The 15,180-nt window shown below is 39.7% G+C and overlaps 2 protein-coding genes across 2 annotated transcripts; both read right to left on the reverse strand.

The window, feature by feature from the left end:
* Window positions 1-2,042: 2,042 nt before the first annotated feature.
* Window positions 2,043-4,534, reverse strand: LOC135464435 (toll-like receptor 13). The gene is made up of 3 exons (XM_064741861.1): window positions 4,042-4,534; window positions 3,699-3,835; window positions 2,043-2,873 (listed from the first exon to the last, which is right to left on the reverse strand). The coding sequence occupies exons 1-3, from the start codon at window positions 4,532-4,534 to the stop codon at window positions 2,043-2,045; spliced, it is 1,461 nt and encodes a 486-aa protein (XP_064597931.1).
* Window positions 4,535-7,677: 3,143 nt separating this feature from the next.
* Window positions 7,678-14,234, reverse strand: LOC135464780 (2',5'-phosphodiesterase 12-like). Its single transcript, XM_064742326.1, has 7 exons — window positions 13,284-14,234; window positions 12,437-12,576; window positions 11,284-11,446; window positions 9,890-10,022; window positions 9,343-9,498; window positions 8,630-8,744; window positions 7,678-8,334 (listed from the first exon to the last, which is right to left on the reverse strand). Exons 1-7 carry the CDS (start codon window positions 14,156-14,158, stop codon window positions 8,066-8,068), a joined length of 1,851 nt encoding a protein of 616 aa, XP_064598396.1. The 5' UTR covers window positions 14,159-14,234; the 3' UTR covers window positions 7,678-8,065.
* Between the last annotated feature and the right edge of the window lie 946 nt (window positions 14,235-15,180).

Raw genomic sequence — 15,180 nt, forward strand, 5'->3', positions numbered from 1 at the left:
TATACTATGGTAAAAATTGTACATGATACACACCGGTAAGAACAAATTGTACAAGATATACAATGGTAAAACTGTACATGATACACACAGGTGAGAACAAGTTGTGAAAGATATACAATGATAAAAATTGTACATGATACACACCGATGAGAACAAATTGTATAAGATATACAATGATGCATCTCCACTTGTGTAGTGCATGTCCAGTATTAAATGGCCGAATGTTTAAAAAGTCAGCTCGAGTCCAATGTAGATTTCAGTCAGGAGGCTCGTGATATGAAGTGCCTACTCACTGTTCATTGTAAGATGTACTTGTAGTCTTAACTCTTCACTTTTTAAAAACTAGCACTTATTTCACTTGGAGTTATAACTTGCCAGTTTCAAAGCTCCACATAATTTTACAGAATGTAACATTAAAATTTATCTAAGCTATAGGGCATGGGTTGTACTTCCAACCTATACCTCTAGAAATCTTTATTGCTAAATACATCTACGGCAGCGCTGGTCCCTCCCAGCAATGCGGTTCCTGTGAGTTCAAGTTCAGCTCATGCTGGCTTCCTCGCCGGTCGTAAGTGGGAAAGTCTGCTACCAACCTGCGGATGGTCGTGGGTTTTCCTCCCACCATCATGCTGGCCGCCGTCGTATAAGTGAAATATTTTTGAGTACGGCGTAAACACCAATCAAAGAAATCAATAAATACAATCTTCGTGTTCTGTAAATTATATGTTCTATAGCTAAGGGTTATTTTGATGTGTTAGTTGTTGTAGACAGTGCAATAGGGTGGACTCGATTTAAAGAATAGTAACAGGTATTTCAGGATGTGTAGGGGGTGTTATCAAAACGCATTATTACAGCCACACAACAACAACATGCACAGCAACACGCGTGTTGTTCTGTAAGTGCATTTAGAATTCAGGAAAAGCCCTTTTATTACGTATGTATCTGAGAGGTCCTCTTGATTTGCTATCACTTACCTGACAATGTATCTAACAATGTTCTTTGTGTAAAACACCACTTTGAGGACCGGTGTTTTAGGACCCACTTCGAAGAATCCGATGTAAAACATGTAGAAGAGAGTGAACACTCATAAAACGACGACGTCTTCAAATCTAAATTCAATAGTGTGGAGAATTGGTTGGAAACGACGCCAGTCGGAGAGTAATTAGCTTTACAATGGCTACACCAACAAGCGGTTAGAACAAACTCCACGTAGTAACACAGCATGTACTATACTACCTTTGCGAATAGACTACATGGCGTTAATTTCCTAACATCCATCTCGCCAATCCACACAAAAAGATAAAATAAATTTTTTAAGGTTGCATCATACTAAAACATGTAAACAATTTATGGCAGTGTCAGTAAGAGGGTTTACAGTTAAGTCGATAGTAGTTTAGGTCACTGGTATCTTAATAATCTCTCCCAGGTTGAACTCCGCCCAATAACCAACATGCCATTGCTTTTTGAATAATTATGACATCACCCGAGGCAATGAGTTCTTGTCGTCGGAACAGAGCTTATGGACTTTAACATTATGAATTAGAAAAGGTCTACTAAATTCGTTTTCCTCGCAAAAATACAGATTTCGGACATATATATGTGTAGAGCTTGTATAGTTACGTGTCACTGACTAAAGGCAATTTTGATGGCGAGTATGACTGATTTTACAGACAGCTGAATATGTGCGACTCGTTTACAAAAATAGGCTGTAATTACAAATTCGTAGTAAAATGAATTACCGCGAATGAACTCATTACATCATGAATGATACCGAACCCTAGGCCAACGTCTAACGATCAAATGGTAAATACCAAACAATACATCAACTCACTGCAGAAGTATGACAAGTATGGAACCCTAATTAAAGGATTTCCGGCTGACATCGTATATACAGACACCCATACACTTCATGTCATGAAGGATTACGGTCAACTGTCAAACGATAAATCAAGTTAATACAACTTTAAAAGTGTAAAAAAAAAGCCATTACGGTACAGGAATCAGATTATAAGCAATCGCTCAAATTGGCTGTGACGTATTACCTAATGTAAAGCGTTTGTAAGATTTCTCCAGAAAATGACCTGTTCCTCCAGATCAGCGCTCCACTTCAGGAAGGTGATCTTGTGCCACAGGTTTCTCAGCGCCTTCGGCATGTGACGAACTGGAATGTCCTCCATCAGTACACACAATATAATGTCGTCCCTGCCGTCGCTCAGACATTTCATGCCGGCGTACTCGATTTCTAGTGGCCCGTAGGTCGATTCCAGAAAATGTTGGCTGATAATCAGGAGAATTTTGCGACTTTCTCTCATTTTGTCAACGATATTTTCGTGGATCGGTTTCCCCGGTGTAAAATCTCTGTCGTGGATGCAGAGTTTGAAAGTATTCTCACGTAACTCGAGATTGGGACGTAGCTGTTGGGAAACCCATTCCCTATCTTCAGCTGTGTAAGCCACAAAAGCATCGAAGACATACTCCTGCTCAGCAAACATGTCTTTCGGAGGCTGAAGTCGTGTATACAGCCAGTACCTGAGATTTAGACGGTAGCGATATATAATAACAAGCAACAATATCAAGATGGAAATAGTCGCAGTTGCAACCACTGATATTATTATATATGTTGAGCTCACACAGCTGACCTCAAAATTCCTAAGGCGTTTGCTGAATTCAAGAATCGCCTTCCGGGATCCATTAGACAGGAGGCATGTGTAATTTTCTGGGTTATCCAAGTTATCTTTTCTGTTTTCTATCCAGCGGATGAACAAGACGGTGTCACAAGTACACTGTAAAGGGTTTCCATCCATGATCAGCAAAAAAGGTTTCTCTTTGCTAGCTCTGACGATCCAACGATCAATCAATGCAGTTTCGTCTGTCTGAAGATAAGTAAAGGCATTACTGGATATGTCCAACCGCTGTAACCCGGCTAAATGTGAAATGGCACTGGGCAGTCGCTGTAAACTGTTTCTTGCCAGATTTATTTTCAGAAGTCGTTTGTTGTTTTGAAAAAGTTGGGGATGTAATTCAAATATTTTGTTTCCTGACAAGTCGATGTTCTCCAAGACATCAAGAAGTTCGAAGGATGTTAAGGACGAATTGGAAACGTCTAGTTCTAATGAGTTGGATAGCGAAAGTATTTTAAGATTTCTGAGATTCTGGAAATACTCCTTCTTTATGTAGGAACATCTTATTCCTGAAATATCCACCTCCGTTAAATTATCAACACCCCTTATCATTGACCGTACACATTTATCGAGATTGTTGTATGCAAAGCTTAAAGACCTAAGGTTACCTCCATTATGAACTCTTACGATGACTCTCAAATCTGTCCAAGTACTGACTGCACTCAAATCGACTTTTTCTAATGAAGATGGTATAAATAGGTTGTATGGCCTAAGGCCCACTGATTCCTGGAGGTTTGGTCTGGGATGAGAGTACTGCACATAGTGACCTCCAACTTCTGGAATGCCAAACCCATGGCTTACGTCAGCTGACTTTAAGACCTTTAAGGCCAACACAACTTTAAATAAATCTTCTGGAACGCACCGTAAAGAATGGTAAGACATGTTGAAATGTTGCAAACACTTGCTTAATTCAAAAACTTCAGGAACGTTGGTAAAGGAATTATAAATGTAGTTTTCAGATAAATCTAACGATTTGATACACGTATTTAGTAGGATAACCAAACTAGCAGAGTGTACCACGAACTGGGCATCTTTCTTACAGGTGACGTTATTTAGACGAGCTAATCTGATTTCTTTCATCTCACGTTTCTCACTTTTCTTTTGAAAAGGATGCAGCGAATTGATGGCCTGATTCAGCCCTATATCCATATTATCTGAAAGATCAAGTGTGTCTAACGAAGTCAAGGGATCAAAGGTACCGTTTCTACGGTATTAATACCACAATTGATCAGTCGTAGTTCCGTAATGTTCATTCCCCGCAAGGCGCTAAAGGTAGAATTTTTCAACGCGCCAAGTGTACACTTGTTATCTTGTCTCATCCGATTCGCGGTAGAAATTGTCTTTAGTTTAGTCAACTTACTAAATTCATTTCCGAAGATAAATTCACTGGGGAAATCGATGTAGAGTTTGGTTAGATTCATTAGTTTCCCAAAAGTCTGGTCAAGACCTTCCCATTTGTGAGTTGTTGGGACATTTTGAATGCGTATCTCTTTCAGAGCAACAAGTGGCTCGAACAGTTCTGGTGTCATTACATCTGGAGTGATCTCAAATTCATTTCGCGACAGGTTCAAAATGGCCAAATTACCTAGACCACGAAATGCTCCGGTTTCCAGATGAGCTATACCGTTGTCCGATAGATCCAAATATTTCAAAGCTGAGTTTTGGGAAAATGTTTCGTTTTTTATTCTCTCGAAGTTGTTGCCGCTAAGGTCGATTCCTTTGGCATTGGCGAAGTCGACATTTTCTATTGGAACATGATGAAGCGCACGAGAGCTACAGTCCAGGAAATTTCTGGTTGAATCGAAGTTGCAGGGAGAGCTAGCCACTTCCCAAGCAGATGACAACCTGACCATAAAGACTGATATTACGTGAACCGCCATCTCAGTGGTTTTTCCTATTAAAGGAATGTGTGCGTTAGACGATTGTTAGTAGCATTACCAAAGTTACATGTAAAACGCTACATTTAGTTGGGCATACTGATTTTGCTAAATTGTCTTAAGAGGTACGTTGGACATGTGTTTAAAGAGAGACGAAAATTTTGCTGAACTTAAAAGTAACAAACACCGTGGCCTTAACTTCAGCTCCTCTAACTAATTTCCTCAATAGTGTTCATTATACTTACAGTTCTGTTCACATTCCAATTGTCATTCCAAGTGTATCGTGCCAAAAATCTCAACGCAGCTTACATACAAATGTGCCGGTAAATTTCTAACACCAGTGCTCTTTTTTGCGCATTCTTTTGGCCTGGTATTATAAATTCGTTGTCGGTGATGACGAGGTAATAAAAGAATAGTAAACTAGGAACTGTTTCCGGTTTGGTGCCTATTAACAATTGACGGGAAATAACATCGTTTTCGAGTCGTGCCGTGTCGGGCGTGCGCCACGTGATGGCAAATCAGACAATGAGTGAGTAGGTAGCGATTTGACTACACCAGGGCTCTATCAAGAGGAGGGTCATTTGAAAACTGGTTTAAGAATTTCGAGTTGTCCTACTTTCTGCGAGACCATAGGTCAGTTATCACTCTTAATGTGTTTCCCTCGCTTGATCTTTCGTTTGTACAGAGTTACTAGATGTAGATGAACGTTTACAAATGTCTTAAAAGACTCATAGTTCTATATTTCATCACTTCAGCATTTTTTTTATTTTTACCCACTTCTACGTAAACCATGGTACTAGGGGCTGGTAATTTGCTGCTGTTTTAGCACTGGCATGAACAGATGGAATAACACCATGACTGAGGTAAATTGACAATCAATCTGGCCCAGGAAGAATTTACCTTTTGTTTGTGTGATTCTTCACGTTTCCTTGTTACGGACTGTTCACGACATCGGTATATTTATAGCGGTGACTGGGGACGTGACATAATACGCCCCAACAAGTCCCACTATACTGACATCATGCCGACCGATACTTTCCTATGAAAAACAATCAAATTTGAACTATTATTTTGAATATGCGACACCTACGTTGGGTAGGGATATAACCTGGGGCCAATTTCATAAAGCTGCTTATATATACGGAATAAAACTACCGTGCGGAAAATTTACACAGGTGCATTTGCCAAGTCAATGCCAATTTTACAAACCTCTCTGTGTAACTTTGCGCAAATTTCTCTGTACTTTTCTCCGTAAAAGAAGGTCCATTTTTGGATGTCTTTATAGATAGACGTGTTACGAAAACCAGAAATGGGTTAGTGCTTACGCAAGCGAGTACATACCGCGGCAGCTTGTGCAGGGTGCTTGTATGTTAGAGGTACGCGGGGTTAATTTCATTGTCACCTGTTGGGACATTCACTTCAAATCATTGCTTTTGTACGTTCATTTTACATCCCAGCTGGTTTTGATGAAGTTTAATGTTATAGCGCTGGAAGTTCACTGAATTTTCGTAGTGCAGGCGATGGATAACGTACTCCGATGTGACGTCAGGCGGGAAGAAAATGGCGGTCGGGAGTTGACAACACGAATTTACGACCAAGAGGTTAGAAATGTTCAGATATGGAGGACTGTAAGGTATAATTTACAACTGGATTAGGTAAAACAGATCGTCGAGGTCAGTTGCTGCTTGTATCGGTGCATTTCATGAACTGACACTTGTTTATTTTTTTCAGTGTGAACCGTTTACTCAAGTTTTCAGATGGAAAACGAAAGGAGTCATGCAAGGCCTTATCAGATTTTCTCTTAATGTTTGCCCTCTGCTTGTTAACCGAGCAAATATTGTACTCAACAAATACAAGTGTAAAGCATACTGTTTAGCTGATGTGGTTGCATTTTGGGGGGGGGGGGGGGGTCACAAGAAAATATTTTACAATCATTGTTTTGTGACATGATAATAAATCAGCTGATTAACTCGTTGCTATGAATTATGGGAAATTGATATTGACAGTTGTCGTTTGTTACTTCAGTTAACAAGGCATTCGGTGTTGTAAAAAAGGCAAAGAAGCCTAACTGGGATCCCAGGGCGACCAAGGCCTTGGTCATGGCCCTTGAGGATGGTGACCAGGTTATTAAGGCAAAGTTCGGTAAAAATGTGACTAAATCTGAGAACAGAGCTTGGAGTGAGATATACCAAACGTACCGTAGGCCTAATTCGTAATGCTTCAATGGGCAGTTTCATTGTTGTGACGTAACTTGTTTCCCCAGCTTAATCGGTGTTCATTCAGAATCTACATACATATCAGTACCTGGGTGCTGCCGTTTCTAATTTTGACATTAAAATGGATTTATGAGGGCAAAACTACGACAAAAAAAGGAGTAAATAATTAATTATGATATCCCATCCTTAGTGCCTTGGATTTTAAAAGGCTTGTCTGTCACATCTACACAGTGTCAAGTGAATAAAACATTAAAATTAAAATAAACCCGATAACCCGAATCTAAGAGATACAAGAGTGTTTAAAAAATGTGGTTATTACATTTAGCATAGTATTTCCTGCCGTGGCTGAAGTAAAAACTCTCTACAATACATATCTTATTATTTCTAAACTAAGAACTTCTGATACAGATGTTTCGGTTAAGTGAATTGATAAATCAAGCTTCACCTTTGGAAACTGTATTTCCATTTTAATTCCCATATTTATATCTTCATGGTACATATGTGAATATGGCTTACTGGCACGAAGGCAATCGTGCATGTTTCCTTCCTCCATCCTCACAGTGCTTAGCCCCAAGCGATGTATCGAGCGAGCAAGAAGGTGTTCTTGATTTGATAAAAGGTGATATACAGGAGAATGTTAATGGTTTTGTTATCTTGTTAGACAAAAGCGATCACTGTGCCAGGGAAATCACTTCACTTCGCCAGTCACCTGGAACATCTCAATGACTTAAAGCCTCCGCCAAACGGACATGAGTTGGATTTAACCTTTCGACACTATTATCGTTACTTTGATGCTGCAATTACACAAGGCGATTTGTCGCATTTAATCCTTGAATTCGACAGTTGGAATGAAAATAACCCAAGTCTATTCCAGAAGCCGAACTATTTAATTATAATGTCGCATGAGCGTGAACACAGGGTGTCATAGCAATGGGTCAGGTTTATCATGCCTTATTCATGGCCATCGCCGCATCACTGTTGACAATCAACATACACGTGCACAAACAAAACATAACAATTTCGCATGCGCAGTTATGTCCAACAATCAGTCTGGATCCAGGGAGTATTCTGTGTACCTTGAGAACAAAAGCATTACCCACTCCACTATAACCGGTTTGGAAAAAAGTTTATTGCATATTTTTTCCTCTACCTTTTTCTGCACGAAGAATATCTGGATATTTTACAAGCAGAATCATTATCCGGAAATGCACATATGTTTGTAAAAATGCATCCGTAAATATAAGCATCAGCCAAGACGTACTATATGTAAAATAAAATTCATACACACGATCTACTTTCTAAATTCTACATCGCACACTTGTGCTATATGATCTGACGGGAACACGATGCTGGGCAGAGCTGTGTGCAATGTGACGTCTTCTTCATCAGGGTTGGGCACGACGCTTTGCACCTTAAGTCCCGATGTATCCACGTAAACATAGTCCAGGGTTCCACAGAACCCACCGACAAAGTTTGTGTACACCGGGTAGCCACATCCGCTCTCCATGACGAAAGGATGCCGGAAACCATCCTCTAGATCCAATGTTTCTTCAGCTCCCCCTGTTGAGAGAGGGAGGCAAATCAATTCCGATCCAAACTTGACTGAGTACGTGTTCCAAACATTAACATTACAACTTTCTACGTTACCTACAGCTTCTTGTATGTATCCAAATGCAAATGATCTATATAAATGAAAACGTTGGAAAAAATCTATACAAGAAAAAAAAGGGGGGGAAAAAAAAGGGGTGGGGGATTTTTACAAACCAAAGCTTTCACATTATTATTATGCTGCACGTCGACAACTGTTCTGGTACATCTAAACGCACAAGGCACGCTGGGAGTAATCAGTTCTTACCTACTGTCCAGTCTGTATGGTCAGCAGAGATTTGACCCGTGGTCATGTACTCATTGACCCCAACAGGTGGGACGCTGTTAAAATCTCCACAGAATACAAGGGACACCTGCTTACCCTGGAAAACATGGAAAAACACTGCCATTATCCAAGTGACATTTGTAATTCTTACACAACACTATACTCGTATCTGGTAAAAGGAAAAATGGAATTTGTCCTCCAAAGTTCAATGAAGTTAAAACTTCAGATAGTAACAAGATTATTAAAGATAATTCAGTGTTTTGTTAAGGTGTTCTGTGCCTTGGAGTTTACCATGATAAGGTGTTCCATGCCTGTTTTGTGTACAGTGATCTAACGTTGTTCAGGTGTTCCTTACCTGTTCTGTGCACAGGAGTTTACTGTAATAAAGTGTTCCATACCTGTTCTGTGCTCTGTTATTTACTAATGTTCCAGTGTTCCTTACATGTTTTGTGTACAGTGATTTAACCTTGTTCAGGTGTTCCTTACCTTTCTGTGCACAGGAGTTTACTGTGATAAGGTGTTCCATACCTGTTCTGTGCTCTGTTATTTACTAATGTTCTGGTGTTCCTTACATGTTTTGTGTACAGTGATTTAACCTTGTTCTGTGTACTGAGATTTAACTGTAGTTTAACCTTGTTCGGGTATTGCGTACAGGCTCTGTGAACCATGATTTGCCTTGTTAAGGTGTTCCATACCTGTTGCGTGTAATGTGATTTAACCTTGTTCAGGTGTTCCATACAGGTGATGATCTGAATCAGACGAACATGATTGGCTTTTGGGTGGAAGAACAGGTGTGTGTTAGCCACACAAACCACCTCACCAGGTACATCAAGAGACTCCAGCACAGTTACCTGCATGACAAAGGGGAACTGATTTATTAATTCATAAACATGAAAGTTATTGCTGAGGAAAGTCACATCCAGAAATTCTAACAAGCACGTGTCTACTTCCGAGAAGTACATGTTCGTCGATCTATTCATTTATTTGTCTAACTGTTGTCAGTTTTACGGGTGATCACAAAGAGTTTCACCTGAGAAGTAGGTTGATTTATTTATGTATTCGGATGTTGTTTCACCTGTACTTTGAATATTCAGAGCGATGCCACACCCAATAACACTTATACAACAAAATACCTACTGCAATGGCATCTTCTATGTTGTATTAGAAAGAACGTTGACTGAATTTGGATGGGTACCATGCACATATGATGTGCGAACACTTATGCTCAGACAACAAACACACCTGAAGAACGGTTGTGCGTGAGAAAACCTTCTCCGTCAAACTCTCATTAGCAGACACTTTCTCATAGAGAACAGTCAATGCAGCATTGTTCTTCAGCTCTTCTGTCAGAGTGATGTCATGCTGACCTAACAATCTGCAGACAAAAAAGTAAATAAAACAGCTAGAATACAAAAATTTTCAGTATTTCCACATTCTATATTTGAGTGAGTGAGTCTTAAGGGTTTAACGTTGTACTTAACAATTCTTCAGTCACATGAGCATAAAGGAGTCCTTAGAGTGAATGTACGTGTAATATGCCTCCTTGTTGCAGGACAGATTTCCACCACACTTATATCTAGTGCTGCCTCACTGAAATGACTTACCGAAGGCAAGTAAGCCACCCCACCCAAGCCATTATACTGATATAGGTCAACCTGTCATTGCACTATCTTGTTAATGCTTAACGCCAAGCAATGAAGCTACAACTTCTCTTTTAAGGTTGAAGTACTGTAGGTATTGAGATCAGGGTTTGCACACGTGTAAAGTACAATAACAGGAAATTGAATATTTCCTCGTCAATTGGGTGTGTGTATATGGAATACTGTAAATTACTTCCTCTTTTAAGGTCATTAAGGTGCGACGCGACCCAGGATTGACCCTGGATCTACCACGCCCGAAACAGACTTATATTTGTCCACATTACTGCCACTGCAAGACCCCTGTCAATGTATCTTCAGTGCTGCTTCACTGGATAATCACACCAAAGACACCAGATATGACACCAATGATTTTAATTTACACATTATTCCCTTACTAGAGCTACACGTATAAAAGAGATGAAAGAAGAACAAAGTTACACTGGCAGCCTCCCCACATACAGACTTGCATGCCATATTGCTGAACAGGTAGACTTCCAGGAACATTAAACAGTAAAAGCAGGGGAAGTCCCTGCCCAAGGCCAGGATTGAACCTGGACCTTTACTCATTGAGTCAGATACTTCCCCTGAGCCTAACAATGAAGATAACAATTTATGTGTAACCCTGTTTGATCTCACTTTTTCCATGTATCACATTACTTTTTTAATTCATCATTTCAACAGCAGGGGAAGCAATCAACCTGTTTTCACTGAATTATCTCCCCTTACTTAATCTTCACTTTCAGGCTTCGCTGTGTTTCACCCACTTTGCTCTATAAAAGTGTACTTTCAGACGGACGTAAGGGTTTTAAAACACCATTTTATTAATTCTGATAAGAATTTAATCACAACTTCAAAAAACGTGGCCCTCTCTATAGTGGATGAATTAATCAGAATCAAGCAAAATGTATCTCTTGAATGTTGAACTTGAACCAGAGACTATTATACTTTTTGCCCATAATGAATTCCATGCAAGCAAGCAAACAAATTTGCACTCACTTAAACTTTGACATTCTGAAGCAGGTCACCATGCCCTCATTGACCTCACCGGCCTTTGACCTATGAAGTGACTCCAACCCCAACATTTCAAAAAATGGCCGGATGTCATTTATGAAAACTTTTCTGTCCACTTCCTGAAGACATATCAAATCAGCGTTGTAGCCTGGAAAGACATGAGAATCCAAGACTGTAAACCCGATAGCAAACACAACATCATGCACAATTCATCATACATTAGTAAGCACTCCTACACAGTATAACATATACTATATTAATGACACCAAACAGGACACTCTACACAGCACATGTGCAACATGTACAATTTGAATGACACCAAACAGGACACTACACAGCACATGTACAATTTGAATGACACCAAACAAGACACTCTACACAGCACATGTGCAACATATACAATTTGAATGACACCAAACAGGACCCTCCACACAGCATAACATGTAAAACGTACAATGTGAATGACACCAAACAGGACACTCTACACAGCGCATGTGCAACGTACAATTTGAATGACACCAAATAGGACACTACACAGCACAGCATGTACAACGTAGTATTTGAACAACACCGAACAGGAAAATGTAATGTCCATGTACAACGAAACAATATAAATGACATTAAACAAGAAACCAACACAGTACGACATACCATCTGAACAACACAAAACTGCCACGCAGCGCAAATGAAATAAATATTTCTTTATTCATTTGATTGGGGTTTTACATCATACTCAATGATATCTCACTATTTATTTGAATAATGTTCAACATTGTTCTCAACAGTTTTTCACTTTTATGAGGGTTGGTCAGGTTAGTAGATGGAGGAAACCCAAGCGACGGAGGAAATCCAAGTGATGGAGGAAACCCGAGTGATAGAGGAAACCCAAGTGATAGAGGAAACCTGAGAGATGGGGGAAACCCAGGCGCTTTGAGTATAAAACCACCAACCTTCCCCAGGTACCTGACAAACCTCCCGACATTAAGCCCCAGCCAAATCAACGAGGGGTGGACTTGATAAAACAACCGGGCTGGCGAAAAGGCCTGAGAGTTGCAATGAGACAATCCTTTAAATGAGTCTATAACACAAATAAAATTGAAGAGAAAACATATACAAATAAAGTAAAAACTTGGCTTACATTGGAGTTCCTTGACAAAAAGTTGTTTCCTGTAATCAATATGGAGAGCATATGGGGGGCAGTACGGGTAGAGAACATTTCGGGAGAAGTCAGAGTCTGCGTAGAGATCGGCCAGGATATTATAAGATACCACACGAAAACTGAAACACGAAAAAAGATATCATCTTCTAAACATTTTAACACACTGAATACTGTATTCCATTTCTGACTTACAAAGAAGAGTTTACTCTAGAAGGCTACAAGGTATAAACAACCTATGTAAAGAAACCTTAACTTTCTGTCATCTTTACAGTGTACTTCTCTATATTTTAGATTCTGAAAATGAACATTTAAAAATATTTCAATTAAACAATGGCAAAACAAAACAATCTTTTTTGTTTAGAGTATTACACACTTGTGACAGTGTAGATCGTTTCTTAACCTTTGTTTCTTAACCTTACGAGTGAAATACATATATTTATAACATTTTGCAACAGATTTTATGCTTGTTGGATTAGAGTAAGACCCACAGAAAGCTAAACACGGCTGTACTAGGATTCTGATAAATTACTGACCAACTGACAGTAATTTCTTGTCTGACTCCAGTTACATCCATCAGAGGATTTCTTAAGAATGGCTGTAGAAGTGTTATGTGGTAAACACCTGATGTTAAGTCACTGATCACAATATGGTCAGAAAATTTCACAGTAGAAACCAATATTTCAACTGCATTCTACTTGCTACAAAAAAAAAAAAAGACAGGAACTTATCCTTTGCTGGACACCATTGAATGGCCTTTCATATACTTCATAGTCTTATTTTCTCTGCCTTTAACATTTCAATGTACCTGTCTTTATGACATATATACCTTCCTGATGGAGTAAGATCTTTGGTATGTTCACATCTTTTCTCAAATGGACACTTTCCAGGTCCAGCTTCAATCTCCATCTCTGGTTCTATACTCACTTCATCCCCCGTCATTGTAGAGTTTCTGGGAGTACATGTCAGTTTTAGACGATGATTAATATGTGCGTTCAGTGGAGTGAAAACTCGCTCCGTACTAACCATAATCCACTCCTTCACCGTTTTCACTATATCTTTAGTCCCTGACTGTTTATTCTTTTTCTGTGAATTCCCTACATCACCATTACATTTTTGGACTTCTGTATCACTCGCTTCTACGGCATTCTCAGTACAAGATTTCTTGGAATTTCCATTTTTTGTACTTTTCTCTTGATTCACCTTTCCCACATACCAACACATTTCACACGATTCCAAGTCGACAAACTCCAACTGCAGCCGCGGAAAAATTGGAAATCCTGCCATGAAACACTCTTGTAATTTCATAGACTTGACTTTTGGTGGGTTAAAGATTATTGGTAATTTTTCAAAGGCTATTTGGAGAACACTCCCTTCTCTCCACGCGTCTTTATTTAACACTGTTTCTTCTATCCGGACATTATTTCTGAACAAGCCCAGTTCAACTAAATGCTCATCAGTTTCCTGTTCTTCTGCAGCAGCACCTGTATCATGCTCAGTGACTTTCTTCTTCTTTTTCCTCCTGGACTTGGACAGTTTATTTGTTACATTGGCTTGCAATCTTGTCAGACATTTCCCAAGTTCTTCATTTTGCAACCGATCCACGTTAAATATCCGTTCTTTTTTGCCGTCCAGACCGTACCTCAAACTGATGTGCACGCGTTCTTCGCCATCAACCATCCTTACTGTCACCCGTGATGCCATTGTCCGTTCGAATGCTAAATCAAAAAATGACAACTGTCTCTTTATATCCCGTAAAGTGCGACAAGATTTCACCAGAGTACGGAAACACATGGCAGCTGTTGACATCTCCAGCATTGCCCCCTCCGTACATAGGAGAACACCAAAGGGAGATAAGCACAAACTGCATGGGCGCTTGCAAATGTGGTTGTAGGCATGTTAGAAAAAATACGAGTTAAGTTTCTCTGGAGGTCTGTGGAGTTTCTACCAGGCCTACAGATATACTTCCATGAAAGCGCATGTTACGTATTCGTCTCACTGACTGATGGGACCTATTTTTCAGATTTATGAAACATACATTACCCGATAGTTACAGAAAAAAAGATAACTGAAATTGGGGGTACACGGACGTAATCTATGTAAATAACTATCTGTTGTTGATCAACATAACGGCTTAGTATAAAGCCCAAAGCAAGGCTGGACGTTCCTGTCGTAACACCCAGCTTCTTTATTTATTTGATTGGTGTTTTACGCCGTACTCAAGAATATTTCACTTATACGACGGCGGCCAGCATTATGGTGGGCGGAAACCGGGCAGAGCCCGGGGGAAACCCACGACCATCCGCAGGTTCCCAGCTTCGGCCATACACACCCTATCTTATTTTTGCTATCCATCTATTCCTTAAAACGCTCGAGAATGTAATATGTCAAAGCCAGCATTAGTAAACCATCTTTCAACAGTAATCTAGCCGTTTAAAGCTTCGAATCGGACAACTCAAATCAACGTCTGCCATGTTTGAAATTTTTTGGAACTTCGGGCAAGATGATGGGCCACGAAAATTTTATCCCATCAAATATTTTGTTAACAGGGCATGCAATTCTTGCAGAGGATGTTGGCCAGGATAAAATTTTCAGCATATGTTGAAATATGGTTTACCAGTGCTGGCTTTGACATATTACATTTCGGAGTGTGAATAGCAAAAATACGGTAGGTTTTTTTTTGGTGAAATTGTCCGCGTGGAAGCCTATATGACGGAATCTGGGCG

Source organism: Liolophura sinensis, chromosome 4 (assembly GCF_032854445.1).
Source record: "Liolophura sinensis isolate JHLJ2023 chromosome 4, CUHK_Ljap_v2, whole genome shotgun sequence".
NCBI classification, from domain to species: Eukaryota; Metazoa; Mollusca; class Polyplacophora; order Chitonida; family Chitonidae; genus Liolophura; species Liolophura sinensis.

What these genes read in the sequence shown, in the direction of transcription:
- LOC135464435 (XM_064741861.1), bottom strand. Translation starts at nt 4,534, where the DNA reads ATGGTCAGGTTGTCATCTGCTTGGGAAGTGGCTAGCTCTCCCTGCAAC. An exon ending in TATCTTCGGAAATGAATTTA is followed by an intron (nt 3,836 to 4,041) that starts GTAAGTTGACTA and finishes TTGATCTTTCAG; the next exon opens with ATAATATGGATATAGGGCTG. An exon ending in AGAAAGATGCCCAGTTCGTG is followed by an intron (nt 2,874 to 3,698) that starts GTACACTCTGCT and finishes ACTTATCTTCAG; the next exon opens with ACAGACGAAACTGCATTGAT.
- LOC135464780 (XM_064742326.1), bottom strand. Translation starts at nt 14,158, where the DNA reads ATGGCATCACGGGTGACAGTAAGGATGGTTGATGGCGAAGAACGCGTG. An exon ending in TTCAGAATGTCAAAGTTTAA is followed by an intron (nt 10,023 to 11,283) that starts GTGAGTGCAAAT and finishes TTTTGTCTGCAG; the next exon opens with ATTGTTAGGTCAGCATGACA. An exon ending in AATCACATTACACGCAACAG is followed by an intron (nt 8,745 to 9,342) that starts GTATGGAACACC and finishes CATGTTTTCCAG; the next exon opens with GGTAAGCAGGTGTCCCTTGT.